This window comes from Hydra viridissima, unplaced genomic scaffold, assembly GCF_058129835.1.
Source record: "Hydra viridissima isolate aposymbiotic clone 2 unplaced genomic scaffold, HvirCarnegie_v1 scaffold_8, whole genome shotgun sequence".
Classification (NCBI taxonomy): Eukaryota; Metazoa; Cnidaria; class Hydrozoa; order Anthoathecata; family Hydridae; genus Hydra; species Hydra viridissima.
In genome coordinates this window covers 4,711,749-4,732,951 of record NW_028324307.1, presented here as the reverse complement: position 1 = coordinate 4,732,951, position 21,203 = coordinate 4,711,749, and the positions used below count along the sequence as shown (strand labels likewise).

At 32.6% G+C, this 21,203-nt stretch overlaps 1 protein-coding gene across 3 annotated transcripts in view; it reads right to left on the bottom strand.

Moving 5' to 3' along the window:
* The window catches only part of LOC145186642 (uncharacterized), a 39,825-nt gene that overhangs the window by 3,886 nt on the left and 14,736 nt on the right, over positions 1-21,203 (bottom strand). For 2 of the 3 annotated variants that reach the window (XM_090095355.1, XM_090095357.1), the window contains 13 exons: positions 18,061-18,219; positions 17,547-17,654; positions 17,124-17,386; positions 16,024-16,282; positions 15,346-15,459; positions 15,026-15,191; positions 14,515-14,858; positions 14,207-14,305; positions 13,716-13,808; positions 13,289-13,497; positions 12,562-12,757; positions 12,248-12,373; positions 7,746-11,942 (listed from right to left, as the gene is read on the bottom strand). In XM_090095355.1, the coding sequence (XP_089951481.1) occupies positions 7,746-11,942; positions 12,248-12,373; positions 12,562-12,757; positions 13,289-13,497; positions 13,716-13,808; positions 14,207-14,305; positions 14,515-14,858; positions 15,026-15,191; positions 15,346-15,459; positions 16,024-16,282; positions 17,124-17,386; positions 17,547-17,654; positions 18,061-18,219 (6,333 nt within the window). Of the gene's footprint in view, positions 1-7,745; positions 11,943-12,247; positions 12,374-12,561; positions 12,758-13,288; positions 13,498-13,591; positions 13,809-14,206; positions 14,306-14,514; positions 14,859-15,025; positions 15,192-15,345; positions 15,460-16,023; positions 16,283-17,123; positions 17,387-17,546; positions 17,655-18,060; positions 18,220-21,203 lie in introns of those variants that run through there. The other variant, XM_090095358.1, reaches the window with a different exon arrangement.

Below are 21,203 nucleotides of genomic sequence, written 5' to 3'. Positions count from 1 at the left end.
TCGTCATCTTTCAGCAAACAATCAAATATTACGATTAAAGCAAGTTTAATTATACCATAGGATATTCCAAGACTAAAACATCCCTACATCCCATATAAACATCCAAACACACTGATTGAGTTTTTAAAGAAAAATATTTCAGATATCTTCTCAGTTTAAGATCCTAACAAAAAATCCAAAGAATAATTTCATGAACTCTTATTTTTCAACATACAATTGAATGAAGAATATCTGAGATGAGTGTTGAAGATGAACAGCAATTGTTAAACGATTTAAAAAACTGTGAGGGAATTCAGTTTTTTTTAGCAATGATGAATTTACAGATTTTCAAGATAAACCTCAAATGGCATTTGTTAGATATGTGACATAAGATGTAATTGTGAAAGAAAAATTACTAGATTTGGTTGAGCTGAAAAAGAAGTCCTTGAAGCAGTTGTCGCTAAAGCCAAAGCACCTTTTAAAAAACTTGCTTATATCACTACAGCCGGTGCACTAGCAAAGGTTGCCCAAAGAGTTTGGACAAAAGGTAATCTTAAGTATCCAGAGTTTGTTCCAGTGCATTACATGATTCGTCAAGTACATTCAGAAGCTAAACATTTTAATTTTCCAATTTGTGAATTGTAAACTTGTTGGAAATTGTAAACTACAGTGATCAAACGCAAAAATGTACAGGCAGCTTAAAAATTTTACTAAAATATTAGATCTTGCTGACAAATCAAATGACCAGTGATTCTACTGTGCTGATTGGCTTTCAAGTAGTGGCTTTCAAGTAGTGACATTCTAAAATGTGTGTAGAACTACTAAAACCAGTTAAATCTTTTTTGATTGTAAAGGATATTATTTGAAGCAAATTTTATTTGAAAACAACAGTAGCATACAAAAAAAACAAAAAAAAAAAAAACAATTTTTAATTTTAATGCAACACAAAACTATATAATGGAAGTAACAATTAAAATACTATCATATGACAGTTTCAAATTCAGATCTTTGTTGATTTTTGCTCATATTAATATTTTAGAATTGTTGTTTAAGAGATTGTGATAACTTTCGGTATGACTTTAATTAGAGCATCCCGCCATCGGAAATTGCGTAAATGCGTATATTCCGATGAGAGAAATAGTTTATAAAGGTGACTCCGATGTGATATGATGGTGAAGAATGGTATCACATCGGAGGTGCGATGTAGTCCGAGGCCGATGGGGAGAATTTCACGCCCTCTCCGATATACAGTGGAGAAAAAAGAATTAGCCTCACCTTTATTTTTTGTTCTAATTTTAAAAAAATCGCAGTGAAGCAGTTAATAAACCTACTTTATTTTTTATCATCTTCTACAACTAAAAAGTTTGTAAATTGGTATGTTTAATTAATTACAAATGAAAAAAAATTAAAAGTATTCGATTTGTGGAGAAAATTGAATTAGCCTCATTAACGTTATATACAAAAAAATAAAGAAAATATTTTGTTTTTACGCTTATTTAACATTTAGTATTGCTTCCTGAATTTTTAATGACTTCAAATATGCAACTTGACATACTAGTCACAAGATTTTGGATAGTTTCTACAGATATTTCATTCCAAGCTTCTCTGATACGAGTTTTCAGGTCCAAGGTGTATTCAAATTGCTCACCATTTTCATAAACCTTTCTAGAAAGTATTCCCTATAGATTTTCAATTGGGTTAGTATCTGGACTACATGCGGGCCATTCCATTACGTGAATATTTTTTTCCCTAAACCAAGCTTTTGTAAGCTTTGAATTATGGATAGAAGCATTATCTTGTTGGAAAGTGAAATTTTCACCCATCAATTCCTCACCATGTTCAAGCAAACTTATTTCTAATAAGTCAATGTAGTCCTGTGAATTCATTTTTGTTGAAATCCATGCCAGTGGAAGTTTTCCAGCAAAGGAAAAAACCCCCCAAACCATAACATTTCCACCACCAATGTTATGACTCATCCAAGTTTCTTTCTCTTTTTAAAGACCATGCCAGTAATATTTATAGCCATCAGGATCATCTAGATTGAACTTTTTTTCATCACTAAAGAGAACTTGATCCCACTCTTCTTACCAAGACGTGTTCTTTTGCAAATTGTAATCTAACTTCTTTATAACGAGCAGTAAGTTTTGGTTTTGGTTTACACTTTTCCAAATTGTGTTTGGATCTTCATGTAAGATTTATCTCACACGTTGAACAGATACAGGTAGTTGTAAATCAGCATGAATTTGAGATGCAGTCATGTGCTGAGCACCAGCAAGACGTACAATAATTTGTTTAGTATGATTATCAATTTTACATTTGCCACCACTTCCCTTGTAAGCTCCATAAACAACCCCAATCTTGAAATAATTATTAACCACTTTTGGCGATCTTTTAATTTTCTTTGCAATTTCCTGATTAGATAAGCCTGTGTCTTTTTATGCTTTGATTACTGCTGATTCTTCATTTGTTAAACGCTTATCACATCCCATTTCAAATTAAGGTATCAAAAACCAAATGTAAAAAACTTTATGAGCACTGATTTCACAGTCTTTGTTTAACTTACAAATAATAATAAAAAGCTAAGTCACAAATGCACATCACCAGATCAAAATATACAAGTAAACTGAAAATAATTATTGATGAGGCTAATTCTATTTGTTACCGCAAATATCAAGTATTATACATTTTATGGTTTTATCAAATGTACCGCAATTTAATTATGCTATATTATAATCTAAAAAGTTGTTGTTTGTAACAATAATTTTATGTGTGTGGATACAAAAGATGCACCACATAAACTTGCTTATAGATTTACAAAATATTGGATCAGTACATGGTGAGGCTAATTCTATTTTCTCCACTGTATTTTAAGATTTACGCATCATCGTAAGATATTTTCGCGTAATTTCACAATAAATCGTATTTACAGTGTAAACTAGAAATATTGTGGTATTTCCGATGTATTTATCAATAATTACAAGGTTTTCGCAAAATTACAGCAAAATTTTGCAGGCCACCACAAACCATCGTAAAATATCGGAAAATAAAAAGATTAAATTTTTTTGTTTTTTTACATTTTATTTACATTTCACAAACCATCTAAATCTAAATTACTTTTTAAAGTAAATTACTTTCACATGAATTACTTTTAAATTGATTTACATAGACAAAGAAAAAGTAAATAACATTTTTATGTCAATTACTTTTAGTAGTAATAATAAATTGCTTTAACAAGTAAAAGTTAAGCATTTTTAAAATTAACTTTATGTAAGTATTTTTAGATGTAATATATTATTTTACTATGCTACTTTTTAAAAAATGAATTACTTTTAAATGTAAATATATTTGATAATTTAATCTAAGTTATGCACAGTGGGGCAAGAAAGTCTATAAATATCATTTATTCTGAAAGTCAGATAAATTTGTGGATAAATAAAAAAAAAATTATATTTCTAGCTAATTTCTAAGTGATGATATGCAATTTTAAAGTTGATGAATTTCCAATTTTTTTGTGTATCTATAAAAGTTTAGTAAATTCGGTTAGTTTCCATTCAAAATGAATTTACTGACATGAAAATTGATAAACCACTTATGTAAAAGTTGTTTTTAATTCATATGGAATACATTTTTGAATAAATAAATTAAAAATATGTTGTTTTTTTAAATTTTTTTTCTTTCAAAGCTTTTAAAACTTAATTATGTAATTATATTATATATTTATGTTGTTGTTTTTTACAAAAAAATCAGATTAAATCTTAGGTTTTTTAAAAACTTACCTCTACTGTGGCATACCTTTTTAAAATATTTAACATTTCTTCTTTTCAAATATTTTAAGAGGAACTGAGGCAAGTTAGCACTTTTTTTTATTTACATGATTTAAAAAGGTTGAACAGTGATTATTTTTGTTTTCTTAAAATATGTAAATATTTTATTTTTGGTTACAAAAATGAAAATTTTATATTTTTCATTTGGTTATTTTATATGATTTTGTGTTTCTTTCAGCAGAAGTAAAGTAAAATAAAAAACAAATGTAATGGAGGAAAATAAAAATGTAAAATACATCACAGAAATAGATTTATTCACACTATTTGTTAAAGCTGATAAAACTGTTAAGTCAAATTCAGTAACATATTCAGCCATTAAAGAAATACTTTATAAAGATTTTGAACTATCAGTTAAATCATTGGAAATCGAAAATGTGTGTGAAAAAACATGGAAACGTTATAAATGCCTGAAAGAAAAACATTTCAAGAAAAATGGATATGCATTTATACTTTCAAAAGCATTAAAAGTATCATTTATGAAGCAGAAAATACTTACATAACAGAACCATGTTTTTTAAAACAAAGAAAGTCTTTTACAGAACTGGGTGATAAGATGAAAAACAGATATCTTTAACATAGATGAATCCATTGCTCTAATGCATTCCCTTACATTAAGTAAAGAGCAAATGAGAAAATTTCTTTTTGCTTCAAAAGGCATATATTTTCTAACAACCAATGAATTGCTTGAAGGAAGAAAAAAACTGCGTCCTACAATTAGTAATGCTTTGACTGGAAGAGGTGTTTCTGTTCAATACAAAGAGCTTGTAAAAATGACAATTGATTCTGTTTTGAATACAATTAAAGATTTTATTCCAGTAGACGGCAATGAGTATCAGATGTGTTTTAAGGATGGTTGTGATGGAGCAGGGTAACAAGTATCGATGAAATCAAAAGAAATGAATAAAAGCAAATCAAATATGTTTCAATATGGTCTTATTTCTCTGAAACTAATATGCCATCAAGATAGTAAAAAATATGACCCTGTGGCAAAATTATTCATCAAATGCATCAAGATCATTACGTCCTGTATTTTTGATAAGAGAAACAGAAACTAATCAAGATTTGCTAAATCTTATTGTCCCAACTACTGATAACGCACAAGAAATGCTGAAGAAATGTGTTGTCTATTTGGCAAAAAATATATCAATGTCAAAATTCATATTTAAGATACAATGAAGGATTTAAAGTTTAAACAACTCATCAGCGGACAAGCAGGTGCAGATTGTATACTTTGCAAAACAAAAACTACTGAATGGACAGATATTAGGAGAGTTAGTGAAGGATTTCCGATTGATCGATCATCAGAAGAAACTTGGATGTTGTACAAAAAGTTAGTTAATAAGGATGGTATCATTCCAACTAAAACTAGAGATTTTGCCTCACGAAAAGGATTTACTAAAAAAACCACAAACCAAATCTGATCAAAAAAGCATATGTATAACACATATATAAATAACACTACCCGGTTTTTAAAAGTACTTTATTGGTGTCATATAGATTATAGACATTGGGTTACAAAAACTGGACCACTTGGTGAACCAATACGTAATGCAAAAGACAGGGTTATTACTAAAATAAAAGAAAACACTGGACTGTGATTAGATATGTGTTGTAACTCTGGTGAGAAGGGACGGACATCTGCAACAGGGTCACAAGGCCGTAGATTTTTTTCTGAAGAACTTATTTCTAGCATAAATAATCTATGCTCTTCTATGTACAAAGATAGCATGTTATTACTACATTCTCAAATCAGTATAATACCTTGTATAGTTTCTTGTCAGCATAAAATTAAAATAAACAAATCTTAGTAGTTATGCAATAATGCTACACTTAACATTATAACAAATATGCCATGGGCACAAATTAACCACACTCTTCATAGAGTCCTTCATCATTCAGCTGCTTTAACAACTCTTAATGATGGTTATGGCCTTGGCAATTTATTGGAGGAAGGTCTTGAAGCAAACAGCAAAGATATTAGAAACTATTTAAAACTTCTCTCTTGTAAGACATCACATCTAGAACAACTTACAGATGTAATGAGTCGTCTTTTGGAGAGATCGGATCCTTGTGTTTTAAACTGAATTATCCATTTTGCATCCTCCAAAGTTATGCCAAGTTTGTGGTTCAAATGAGCATACAAGCAGATCTCATGAGCGTATGTTTTCAAAACCAAAGAGATATTTTGATATGTTTGAAAACATTATTTATGATTATAAAGTTTTTACCATTTTTTACTATTTAAACTTTTTGTCTTCAAATGCTGCAAGTTCAAATCATTAGAACTCTTTTTTTATAATTTTATTATACTAACATTATTTTAAATCCAAATTTAACAGAATACTTGTTTTTAAATACTAAACTTCTTATCAAAAGAACAGTAGAAACCATACCCCTATATTACTTAAATTTTTGAATTTTCTTTTCTTTAAGTATAACTAATAAATTACTTTTTTAATTGTCATCTAAAAAAAAAAAATTAACTTTGAGTATTTATCAAAAAATACTAATTGATCAAACATAAACAAATATGGTAATTTGAACCCAGTCCACAAATTTAGTTTAATTTTAAAAATTTAAACTTTCCTATGACCAGCAAAAAAATATCTTTCTAAAAAGTCCTCAATGAGTTTTCTAGGATTTCTTAATCATTAGTTATGATCCTATTTTGAAAACTTTGCCATCTGGGGCCATTGTGTTATGTAAAGTAATATTTAAAAGTAACTTTTTTACATCAAAGTAAGTAAAATAGCTATCCCTAATAGGTTTGTAGCAACTAAATATAAAAACTTTAATCAATCAAATTACAGCTTTTATAGCTTTACTAGTTTTCTCTCCTTAGGAAATTAATTTCCAATTAATTTCCGGAGTGTTAAATTACGGAGGGATTTTGCGAAAATCTAAATCGGTTTTTACAGTTAATTCACTCTTTTTACAGATTACCACCGCAATTTAATCAAATACCTCGTATTATTAGAAATACTCCGTATTTACAGTGAAATCTCGTGATAAATTATCGAATTACATCGTACCTCGAGAAACCTCGTAAGAATTTCGATGTTTTTATTTTTCCAAAATTTCTATAAAGGTTTTTCCGATTAATTACCGTACTTTATTTTGACAATCGGTCGCGTATTTTTACAATGGAAAAAATTCCAAATACGCACTTTTGCGTATAAACCGATGCATCGCCATCGTAAATCTCGTAAATCTCGTACGAGATTCCCGCCGAGCCTGATGGCGGGATGCTCTAACTTTAATACAGTGATTACTAGTGTTGAGATTTCTCTTCTTTTTGTTAAAGTTTGTTTTCATTTTTTAACATCGTTTACTAGCAAACTAATTAATAATTATTTTATTTAAAAAACACATCATGTTCTAGGTAACGAAAAAAGCGGGAAATTAAAAAAAAAATTCAAAAGTTTGTGTAATTCAAAATTACACGAACTTTGACTGTTCGAGAATTGTAGAAAACATTTCGAACCAAATCGAATGACAAATTTGATTCGATTTCGAATCTCAAATAATCAAATGTTGCATAAAACAATAGCTTAACTGCATTTTTGGAAGATAGTGCCTAAAGTTAAGCACTGAAAAAGATTATAAAATCCATTTAAATTTTTGGTTCAAAATCTTAGTGTCTATTGAATTTTTAGCAACTGCCCAAATTGTTATGCATAAAAAATTCTCTAAAGACGTAAAAATGCTTCCTACAAACATTGCTTACAAAACATAAGAAAAATTCCTTTTGTTGTTATATCTGAGTATTTTGCTGAATAATTAAAAATTTATTTGTTAATTTGTGAAAATAGTTTTAAGCAAATGAATTTTGTTTTTACTGTGATCTGAAATTAAATGCAGCCGAAAGGCCTGCTATTTTATGATGTTCAAGATCAGGCTGTGTATTTAAGTAGAAAATGCAACAAAAAAGCTGTAACTTACTGTTGATTTCTTTTTCATCATTTGTTACTTGGCCATTTCCTGCATTACTAGCATGCGCTTTTACATTACTAAATGATTTAATTAAAGGAGTAACTCGTTTAATACAATTTCGTACTTTAGGATTGCATATTATTGGTTGACAACAAATAGAACATTTCGGAGAGCAATTGCATGTAGATTCTTTATTACAATCTTCAGCTGAGCCCACATTAGTTCCTGCAGATTGAGATCCAGATGAGCCAGCTCCACCATTTGGTGAACTTTCACCTTCACCATTATTTGTTCCACTAACTCCACCAGCACCCCCTCCGCCAGTAACATCTCCATTAGCAGCACCTTGACCTGTATTAGTTCCACTTAATCCTCCTCCTTCAACAACACCTTCCCCAGCTGTCCCTCCAGTGAGAGAACCTGCTCCTGCATTACCTATGCTTCCACCTACGCCCTCACCATTACCATTGCCTTTAACAGAACATCCAGTAGTTGGGTTTTCTCTTGCAGTATCAACTCCAGCAGTACCTCCTTCAGGTTGTACTTCTCCTGCACCACTTTTATCACCTGCTGGTGCTCCTCCTGTACTACACCCATTATTAGCTTCTCCATTAGTACCTCCACCAACAGTTCCTCCATTAGCAGGATGTCCCCCAGATATAGTTCCTTCTGCAGTACCTCCACTAGTAGTCTCTCCATCAGCACCTCCTGTAGTAGTATGGTTACCAGCAACTCCACTAGCTGGACTTTCCCCTCCAGTACTTCCACTAATCCCACTTCCAACAGTACCTTCTCCACCAGAATTCCCGCCAGCTGTAGCTTCTTCTCCAGGACCTACAGTAGCTGAACCACCTGCACCTCCATCAGTACTTCCTCCAACAGTATTTTCCCCAGCTGGAGTTCCTCCAGAAGCACTTTCAGTGGTTGGGGCTATGGTATCTCCACTGGTAGTCGCTCTCCCAGCACCTCCACCATCATCTTCACTAGCTGGAATTTTTCCTGGTGCACTTCCACCAGCTGAAGCTACTCCTGCATCACCTCCATTTCCATTTCCAGCTTTTCCATCGGTTCCACTACTTTCAGTTGTCCTATCTCCTTTTGCTCCCCCTTTGGCTGCGCCTGCTTTAGCTTCTTCACCAGCTGCACCTTTCTCTACTTTTCCTCCAGAAACATCTTCATTTCCATTACTAACTTTATCATCAGAGCTACTACTGCCAGCTTCTCCTTTAGCTGCATTTCCGTCAGCATTTTTACCCTCAATTTTTTCTTCATTGTTACCTTTACCAACTACTCCTCCACCCGCAGCACCTTTATCAGAACCACTACCATCAGATTTTCCTTTGTTTGTACTTTTATCAACATTCCCATTAGATACTTTTCCACCTGAAATACCTTTACCATTATTACCTTTACCTCCTTTTACTCTTATGGCGCCTTCACCAGCAGCACCACCATTAATCTTATCACCCTTAGATTTTCCCCCGGAAGTGCCGCCAGCTTTTCCACTTTTAGAGTTACTATCAATACCATTTGTTTTACCTCCAGATGCACTTTCACTATCGCCACCAGTAGCAACTCCTTCGGATTCATTTCCACCAGCACCACCACTACTAGCAGCACTCTCACCAGCACCACCTCCACCTGCAACACCTCCACCTACAACACCTCCACCGGCAATACCTCCACTAGCACCACCTTCACCAGCACTACCTCCACCTGCAACACCTCCACCTGCAACACTTCCACCTGCAACACCTCCACCTGCACCACCTCCACCTGCAACACCTTCATCAGTACTACCTCCCCCTGCAACTCCTCCACCAACACCACCTCCAATATCGCCTCCTCCATTAGCGTTACCTTCACCAGCAACACCTCCACCAGCACCACCTTCACCAGCAACACCTGCACCAGCACCACCTGCACCAGCACCACCTGCACCAGTATTACCTCCACCAGTACTACTTTCACCAGTACTACCTCCATCAGCACCACCTTCACTAGTACTACCGCCACCTGCAACACCTCCATTAGCACCACCTTCACTAGCACCACCTTTACTAGCACCACCTTCACTAGCACCACCTTTACCAGTACTACCGCCACCTACAACACCTCCACCTGTACCGCCTTTATTAGTGCTACTTCCACCGGTAATACCTCCACTAGCACCACCTTTACCAGCACTGCTTCCACCAACACCACCTTCACCAGTACTACCTCCACCAGCACCACCTTCACCAGCACCACCTTCACCAGCACCACCTTCACCAGCACCACCTTCACCTGCAACACCTCCACCTGCAACTCCTCCACCTGCAGCTCCTCCACCTGTAACACCTGCACCTGCACCAGCACCACCTTCACCTGCAACCCCTCCACCTGCAACCCCTCCACCTGCAACACCTCCACCTGTAACACCTCCACCTGTAACACCTCCACCAGTACCAGCTTCACCAGTACCACCTTCACCAGCAACACCACCACCAGCACCACCTTTACCAGCACCACCTTCACCTACAACACCTCCACCTGCAATACCTTCACCTGCAACACCTCCAGCTGCAACACCTCCACCTGCAACACCTTCACCAGTACTACCTCCACCTGCAACACCTCCACCTGAAACACCTCCACCTGCAACACCTCCACCTGCACCACCTTCACCTGCAACACCTGCACCAGCACCACCTTTACCAGCACCGCTTCCACCAACACCACCTTCACCAGTACTACCTCCACCTGCAACACCTCCACCAGTACCACCTTCACCAGCACCACCTTCACCAGTACTACCTCCACCAGCACCACCTTCACCAGTACTACCTCCACCTGCAACGGCTCCACCTTCAACACCTCCACCAGCACCACCTTCACCAGCACCACCTTCACCAGCACCACCTTCACCAGTACTACCTCCACCAGCACCACCTTCACCAGTACTACCTCCACCTGCACCACCTTCAACAGCACCACCTTCACCAGCACCACCTTCACCAGTACTACCTCCACCGGCACCACCTTCACCAGTACTACCTCCACCTACAACACCTCCACCTGCAACACCTCCACCAGCACCACCTTCACCAGCACTACCTTCACCAGTACTACCTCCACCAGTACTACCTCCACCAGCACCACCTTCACCAGCACCACCTTCACCAGCACCACCTTCACCTGCAACACCTCCGCCTGCAACACCTCCACCTGCAACTCCTCCACCTGCAACTCCTCCACCTGCAGCTCCTCCACCTGCAGCTCCTCCACCTGCAACACTTCCACCTGCAACACTTCCACCTGCAACACTTCCACCTGCAACACCTCCACCTGCAACACCGCCACCTGCAACACCTTCACCAGCAACACCTTCATCAGCACCACCTGCGCCAGCACCACCTTCCCCAGTACTGCCTCCACCTGCAACACCTCCACCATCACCACCTTTACCAGCAACACCTCCACCTGCAACACCTCCACCTGTAACACCTCCACCATCACCACCTTTACCAGCAACACCTCCACCTGCAACACCTCCACCTGCAACACCTTCACCTGCAACACCTCCACCTGCAACACCTCCACCTGCAACACCTCCACCTGCAACACCTCCACCATCACCACCTTCACCAGCAACACCTCCACCAGCAACACCTTCACCTGCAACACCTCCACCTGCAACACCTCCACCAGCACCACCTTCACCTGCAACACCTTCACCTGCAACACCTCCACCTGCAACACCTCCACCTGCAACACCTCCACCAGCACTACCTTTACCTGCAACTCCTCCACCTGCAACTCCTCCTCCAGCCTCCCGACCCTCAGCACCTCCTCCTATAGCACCTCCACTTGCAGTAGTTACACCAGCATTACCTCCACCATTTATTCCTCCATTCACATTACCGGCTTCCTCTAAACCATTATTTCCAGTTCGTTCTTCACCTGTAACAAATGCACCTGCACCACCGTTAGCTGTGCTTTCTCCTACACCGGACGCATTTCCACTAATAGCGGCTTCACCTCCTGCTGCTGTGCCCTCACCAGCAGCACCTTTAACAGCATCTCCACTTATTGCTAGAGTTCCGGCATTTTCAGAAGCTGCGCTTACTGACTGAACTGTGTTTAAAACGCTTGACAAGAGCTGATTATTGCCTTCAACCATAGACGCTAGAGTTATTTCAGCTGAATCTGGCAGCCCATTGATAACTAATAAAAAAAAAAATTGTTAATTTTAAGATATTCCTTGGGAATATTTAAGAAGCCATGATGATTGATTATTTTGTAAAAGATATAGTAAAGAATATTGTGACAAACAACTTTTGAATAACCTGTTTAAAAATTAACGCAAATATTTGTTTTTCGCATTAATTTGTGCAAAAATGCTTCCTATAAAAATTTCTTAATGCTAAAGTTACTTTTCACAAAAGTTTCATTCCTTTATATGTAAATTAAAACATTATTTGGTCATCGAGTTAAAAAAGAAAAAAAAAATCCTAATCAAACATTATTACTCATTGTTGTGGAAAAAAGGATTCTTGAAACAAATGTTGCCATGTCTGCAGCGGTTCCAGACATTGCCAGCTGCCCATTAGATGCAATCATATTTAATTCTTCTTGACTGTAGTCATTACCTACTCCTAAATATATTAAATAGTATTAAAAAGAAATTATTGTAAGACATGACGTAAACTCACTTTACAATTGCGTTTAACTTTTCAGATGTATTATTATTTCAGAGAAATATTAGTTCACGCTGCAAATGAAAAGTAATGGACTTCAAGTGCAAAAAACTTTATACACTCCTTGAATAGTTAAAAATTCTAACCTATTGCTGACATAACCACTCCAGTTCCTTTTAGCTCTTCTGAACCTTTGCTTATATCGTCAGCAGATTGTGAGCTTGTCACCAAGAAAATCATCTTTTTTTTCGTGGGATTGTCAGAAGGTTTACTTACAAATTTCTCCTTGACATACATCAGAGCTTTTCCGGTATTGCAGATTTCACTTTCATGTGATTTTAACTATAATAAAAAAAACCTTTTTTTATGGAATCTATAAGTCTACAAAACCGTATTTATGAATCTATAAGTCTAAAAAAACCGTATTTATGAATCTATAAGTCTAAAAAAACCGTATTTATGAATCTATAAGTCTAAAAAAACCGTATTTATGAATCTATAAGTCTAAAAAAACCGTATTTATGAATCTATAAGTCTAAAAAAACCGTATTTATGAATCTATAAGTCTAAAAAAACTGTATTTATGAATCTATAAGTCTAAAAAAACCGTATTTATGAATCTATAAGTCTAAAAAAACCGTATTTATGAATCTATAAGTCTAAAAAAACCGTATTTATGAATCTATAAGTCTAAAAAAACCTTTTTATGGAATCTATAAGTCTACAAAACCGTATTGAACAATGTACTTCTTTTAATTTTTTAGATTTTATGAGCTATGAGATGCAAAAAGATCATTTATCTTATATAAGTAATCTCATACAATAAGACAGCTGATAAGTAAAGTGAAGACCATAAGTATATTTTAATTATACCTCACTAAGCGCATTTTTAATTTCTTTCGCATCATTGAACTTCTTTGATTCAAACAATGTTTTCTCTTCACCCCCAAATGTAACTAGCGTCACAGCTGTGTCAACAATGTTAAATAACATGGCAATATTGAATACAAACCGCTGAATAATATCTATATTTTCCTTCTTTGAGATATCAATCATCACAGCAAGATCACAAGGCTTTAAAACTAAATAATGGAGTTGAAGAAAAAATAAGTAAAGTTTCCTTTAATAACACTTCAAAATTTAGTGCACACCACTACCTAGTAAAATTAAATTTACTTTATAATTCAGTTTGATGTTTGATAGTTTTCAAAGAAAGTGGTTTGTTACAACTTTTTTTTTTTTTTGCTAAAAAATAAAAAAAATTAATTCATACATAACACAAATTACTTAAATAACAAACCATTATACTTTAAACCAAATACAAGCTTATTCCATTCCCAAGAACCCTGCAGTTTACCAATTGGTTGCATAGCAGAACTAGCAATGTAGCTATCTGAACAAATAGATAGCATAAAAATTATAAAATCATGTAATTTTTAGCTTCTATAACCTCACAAAAAACTGGTCTTTTCTTTGACCTGCATGCTTTTAATCATTTGATACATTTTTATTGGCTGTATTATAAAATTCTACTATAAGAACTTTAAAATTTCTTGATTCTTAATAAAATTTGCTATTTTACATTATACTACATTACATTATATTATTATACTATATTATGGTGTATTATTAAACAACATTATTTGTATTACTATTATTTTATACAACATTTGTTTTAATACTTTATACAGCTTAAAACAATCTTTTTAAATAAAAATATGAATTTCAAATAATTTTTAAATTATTTCAAAATATAAAACTTATGAGTGATTAAGTAAATAGTTTGCATACTTATTGGAGGCGAAATTGGTGGTAACTTAAGTGGTGCTCCCAATGGTATCTTTGCTTGAATACCAGATTCAATCTTTTGCTGAGGATTTTTTCCAACAACTGAAAAAAGATCAAGTCTTATTTTAATTTGATTCAGAAAAACAAAGAATAAAAACATATTTAACTTTCATGTTAGCATTTGTTTGTCATATAGAAAAGTTAGTGAATATCATTCTACATTTGATGACCTGCTTTAAAACTCATTTGTTTAAAACCTTTTAACAAACTGTCAACACATTAGAGCAATACTTTTTTTAGTAACTGAATACCTTTAATAACTGAATTTTGAATCTTCATCATGGATGTAAGCAACCCTTTCCATTTAGTATTTAAAAAATACCTTGATACTGTCTTTAACTCATTACTAGTTACTTTATCACCAATTCCAATGGCAAAAATGGAAACACCCTTTTCAACAAGAACCTTTGCTGGGGTAACTACGTCATCATCACTCTTCCCTGTAGTAATTAAGAATAAAAGCTTTTTTTCAGCACCATGGCTTTCAAAAACTTTATCAAATGCTGTTAATGCTCCTCCCGTTTTTCTTCCTTTTGAGCCTGAATAGGATATAGAGGAGCAAGCAGTCTGGAAAGCAGTCATGTCAGAGAACTTTCTAAATTAGAAAAACAAAAACTTTTTGAAATCTTAAAACGTATTTTCAGTCTCATATACTTTTATTAATCTATTTCATACTTATTAGTTTATTTTTATATTTATTTAGAAACGTTTTGCTTAACATATTTAATAAGTTTATTTTTCATAAAGAAAAATGATAAATACCTAAACTTGGTCATACTCTCTTCTGTTTCTCCACCATAAGTCATAAAAGCAGCAGAAGAACCAAGTGGAAAAAGCTTGTAAATATTGAAAACAAACTTTTGAAGAACATCAAAGTGATGTTTATTAGTGCCATCAATAAGAAAACCAACAGATGCTTTGTTGCAAGCTTTAAACAAATGAGTATTTTAAATAGGTAATAACTCCACTTATTATAAATAAACTCATCTTTAATGCCAAAAAAATCAATACTATCATTAAACTCATCCTTAAAGAAATATCCAGTAGAGCAATAATTTGTATATTGAATAAGTTAAAATTACATTCATATGAGAACTCCACTCCAAATGTTTTCCATTGCCAGTCTTTAACAATATCAGCCTTTTTGCTACTTATATGTCCAGATTTGCCACAGGCTTTAGACACACTTCCAACAACTAAATGTTAAAATTTTATTGGATGTTAATTTGGCTGTAAAAAAGACTGAGCAACATTATTAAAATAATCTGAGTACTAGGGCTTTGATAACATGTAGATGCATGTAAATTTATAGCCAGAAAATGCTGAGGGATCAGTAAAAATGTTCAGTTTTTTTCATTTAAATTACATTTCATAAATAAAAATTTATCTTTTGCATAACAAAATAATTTTTTTTTACTGCTTCTGGATTACAAAAATGCAAGATAATTTTTAGAGAGGTGTAATTACACTAAAACCTGCTTCCCCATTTACTGTACCCAATCATAACTTTTTTATTGACAAAACTAACAGGTTGACTCAACATAAATCACTGGTAATTAATAGAAAATTTTAAAAGCCAGTTTTGGCAAACCATAGAAAAATTTTTATTTGCTAAAACAAGTATTGAAAAATGGCAGAAAAAATCTAAGAACTTTAGGTTAAAAACACAGTATTAAAAGTTATGCATAAAACACAGCGAAGAGACAACAACAAATATTTACTTTAGTTAACAAAAATATCGTTAGGAATGAAAAATTTACTGGAAGCAGTAGAAGATTGCATCAAGCCAATTGTGTTAACAAGTCCATTAACTGAGCTTTTAAACATTGTGTTCAAGGAAAAAGAAATTGACTCGAGGTACTTTGAATCAACCTCTTTACCTATACCGCAAACAAAAGTTTTGATGCCATACTTTCTTAATAAATTAGAAGGATTGATAACGTCATCAGCAGATTGTCCTGAAGTTATTAAATATAAAATATTTGGATTTCCAGCAGGAGCATCACTAAATGCATTCAACTGAAAGAAAAACAAAATGATAAAACTTGGAATAAACAATTTTTCTAAGTTAAAATACACTAAGTAATTTAATTGACCAAGTTACAAGCCCACATGGGTTTGTTAACAATTTGAGTTTTAGGAATAGGGTTTATATGAATTTAGGGTTTATTTGGAAGTAGGGATTATTCTTTCAAGCTAAATTTAAAACAAGAAAAAAAATTCTATATCAAATTATATATAATATATTTGATTAAAAGTCATAAAATTATATTTCAATATTTTCATCTTCATTTTCTTTGTTGTAAATAACCATAGCTAAGTGAGTGACATCATGAGGATCTTCTTCAATTTCTTCAGCCTTATTTATCAGTAGCATCAATTCTTTCAGTATTGCACAACCAGTTTTCCAAGGTTAATCTTTCTTTGGGAAAAGCCCTCATTTTAAATAAACTACCTGGAGGCTTATTTGGAATGAAGGGATAAAAAATTTACGTTTTAGGGCTTAAACAGTAGGGAGACTAATTTGGAAATGGGAGCTAACTTGTTCATTTACAGTGACTATGCAAGATGAAACAAATATTTTACAAGAAAAGAATACAAATAAGAAACAAATATTTTACAAGAAAAGAATACAAATAAGAAACAAATATTTTACAAGAAAAGAATACAAATAAGAAACAAATATTTTACAAGAAAAGAATACAAATAAGAAACAAATATTTTACAAGAAAAGAATACAAATAAGAAACAAATATTTTTTTTTTTTTTTTTTTTGTGCTTGCGCTCTAAACCCTGCCTAAAGTAATTTTCCAATATATAGCTAGTTAAAATCCATATATAAATTGGTGTAAATGTTTACCATTGTTTTTAGAGCATTACCAGTGCTCCTAACACCATTTGCAACTTTAGGCATTGAGCTGCAGACTTTTTTGATATCATCTGCACTTCTGAATTGAGCAAAATTTACAACTTGAAAAACTTCAGAACCATAAACCATAATGTTAATATAAGTTCCACTTAGTGAATACATTCTTATAATGTTGTAAACCATTCGTCGAAAAAATCCAAACTTGGCAATGTCAACACCATCAACCAAGATTCCAATATTTGCACGACTCAAGTCTAAATGGCAAGAACTATCATTAAATATATTCTTCGGGAGTAACAATAAATAAAATGATAAATTTAATAAGTATTCATGTTTTAAAAAGACTAATGATAATAAAATTCATGTCTCATGTATGTGAAAATACATTTTTTTGTTAAAAAAATTTGTACTTACGCCCATAGTTAATAGATTTTAATCCAGCTTTCCAATTCCATTTTGCTTGTACTCGAAGCATGCTAGCAGCTCCAGTGATTGCTGTTATACTATTTCCAACTCCAGCAGCTATAAATGGAACAGAGTAAATAGTTCCCCAAGTCAATACAAACATTTTAAAAATTTAATTTTAAGAAAGCAAGTTTGCCTTTTATGGATAATCTGTAATTATGTAGGGCTGATTTTACAACTTTTGTAAAATCAGCTCTTTATACTTGTTTTTACTCTTCAAGGAGCATTTTAAGTAAATAATTTTAAATAATTTTAGGTGTTTCTTTCTTTACTTTAAAATGCTAAGCCCTAAATGTTTGTTTGCATTTTCATGTTTACATTTTTTAAAAATAAAAATTGGAAATTAGTTTATCTTGAAAATATAAAAAACTGATTTTATAATTGTTAAACTTGAATTTTAAATTGCAATAAACATCCAAATAAAACTTTTGCTAAAGTTTAATATAAATAATTTAAAACTTACTTTGCATAAGTAAGGCTAACATTGAAGCTAATGCTTCTTTAGCAACTACTGCCTTTGTTTCACCAGCTATCATATATTCTTGAGAGAAAACTACTTCTTTAATTTCACTAAGTATTGCTCCAGAATCAGGTCCTGGTGCAATTACCCAAACTTTAACACCTAAAGTTTGAAAAAGTTTACAAAGAATAAAAAATGAAGGAAAATGAAAAACAAAAGAAGGGAAGAAATATACTTCAATAAACATCAAAAGTATGTTGTAAAACATTCAAATGTCTTGAGTTATGTGAATAAAAGAAAAAAACGTTTTCAAAATATTTTGGTAATAACTATCAAAAGGATCTTAAAGTTCTTTCTAAAGCAAAAATAAACCAGAAGAATCATTCTTTCTTTTTTTTTTACCATGACAGATACAAGAAAAAAAATACAAAAGAGATACAGTCAAATAAAGTTCAATTTGTTCTGGCTAACTAAAGATTAAAGGATATTGGATACTTGTATCCAGTGGATTTTCCATAACTATGAGTTCTGGAATAGGTAGTTTATTTTAAAATTAAAGTTCTTAAGAATTCCATTATTAAAATTGATTTAGAGACAAAAAATATTGAGTATGAATTGTATTGATAAAGCATGTGCAAGTTTCATAGTACACATTATTTATGCTCATGAAATTCACCTGGCTATTTCTGAAGTATTATACAAAAAGGTTCAGCTCAACCCTCAGAGTGATGCCCTGAAGAAAATTATAAAACTCAACTCACTGACTTTGACTGAAATGTGTTAGCAAAAAAAAAGAACTTTCCATATTTTTTTGCATCTGGAGATGTCTAAAAACTACTGCAACAGCTGTATAGCAAATAGTATGAGAAAGTTTGTGGTAATGCTTACATAATCATCCACTTAAAATGATGCCTATTTACTGAAGTATCTTAGAAAATAGCACAGAAATAGGTCTTACTTACATTAAATTATAAGACAAGTGGAAAAACAAAGTGGCTTTTACAAAATGCTTTTATTTTTGAAACTACCAAAAACACAAACTTTTTTAAACAAAATTGACAAAAAGAACTAGGTGAAGTTTGTAGAGAAAAAAGATGCTTTAAAACTATTTGAAAACTAGGGTAAAAGATTTGTTTATTGAGCTGATGTGTTTCCTTAAAAGACATTCTAGAATTCTTCAAATCTCTGAATCTATTAGCAGCAGATTTTTTAAACATTTCCAAATATGTTTTTAGAAAAGAATTGTTTGCTTCAAGTCCACATTGTCTAGATACTTTTTACAATGCCAATTAGACAAATTTTTAATTGAATCTGAGCATGAAAAGAGTTTTTTCATGGTCAACACAAGTCACTTCTGAAAGTTTTGAAACTCCTACTTCTTCCAACACAGCTTCACCCAGTATTAAAATTATCAATAATGAATGTCTTATTCCTGCTTAAGGTATCCTTAAGGTCTCAGTATAAATAAAATGTTTGTTTTTTTTTTATTTATTGATTTAAATTTTTTTTTTTTGTCAATTATTTTATGTAGAATTTTCTGGGGTATCAATTGATAAGGCAACAGCTATTCTACATAATTCCCTAAAATCCAGGAGTATATAGACCAATTGAATAATCTTTTGAGAATAATGAATTAGATATCCAAGATTAATACGTCATACTATTTGTGAAGAGTATGAAAAACTAGCAGTTACTGTTTATTTTAAAGTGCTGTTTCTGCTATAACACAAACATCAAATTCAATTTGTATTTTTAAATATGAGTATTGATGATCACTCAGTAGATTTTTTAGATCACAACTGTTAGAGTTAAAAATATTTTTAAAATATCTTAATTTTTAACTTCAAAATTTTCAAATTGAAAATAACAAACGTTAAATGTATTTTAAAGAAATCAGTGAAGTTTTTCCAATAAATTTCCTAGTGACTATCTTCTAAATTCTTTAGTTATAAACAATAGCTCAATACATTTTCATCAGCGTTTAATATTGAAAGACAAGCCACAGTTTCTTCAACATTTTGTACCATCAACTTCAACTTCATTTCAGAATGTGCTCAAACTTCTAGAACCAATTAAGTGCAAAACAAAAAGACAATACAAGAAAATAAATTATGGAGTCTCAGTGAGTAACTAAATTTGTAAAAGATTCCCAAAGAATGAAAATTAATACAAAGAGCAAGAAAATGGAAAGAACAAAAAACAAATCAAAGCCACTGGACCTGTTGCTAAGATAAAATTGGGAAGACCAACTAACATTGATTAACATGCATTTTGTATTTTTAGTGAAACTTTGAATATTTTGAGAAACTAAATTAGAATTCCTTTCATTCTTACAAAAGTGCAGTAAAAAGTAACTAAATTCTAATGTTCCTTATTGAATTTTTTTTTTATAAGAATTTTTGTTACCATCATTTTTTTAAAAATACTGCAAAAACAATTTTTTTTTACCTCAAAAAAATTAAATTGTTAGTTAACTTCATTTTTTAGTAACAGCAACTTTTTTTAGTAAGGTGCAACTAAAATGGGATGGTATTGTGTATAACATTTTCTTTACCTCAAATCTTGGTGCATTCTTTGTTTAAAAAAAGCATATAAGAACAGAAACACTGCAAAAATCATTTACCCTAGTTGTAGAAGCACCTTTACCAATAAAATTCTTATGTGTTTTGCTGATCCAATTTTAAAATTTTTATTTCAGTAACTGACAGTTAAAATCTGTATTAAGCAAAACTATGATAATTGTTCCTTAAAATAACAAAGAAAAAAAAAAACATTCAATGATAAGAATAATCATTATAATTTTTAAATTAGAAATACTTATGAACATAAGTATTTCTTGTAACTTAAAAAAAATCAGGTGAAACATTAAAAACTTCAATTAAAGGATTAATATATAATGAACAAATTTGAGAAAAAATTTGTCAAAATTTTCAGAGCCAATGACAACATACTCTATTAGATATTCTTTAACAGTCATCTCACCCAGAACATTCAGAACTACTAGCAGTTGAACTAATGGCAATAAAGCAGTATAAACACAATAAGTTTGATGAGAGCTAAAAAAAAAACTCACAGCCTAGCTTCAGCAACATTTTTAAGATTGTATTGTCATGAAGTCAAAAAGATCATGATCAATTTAGGTAAAT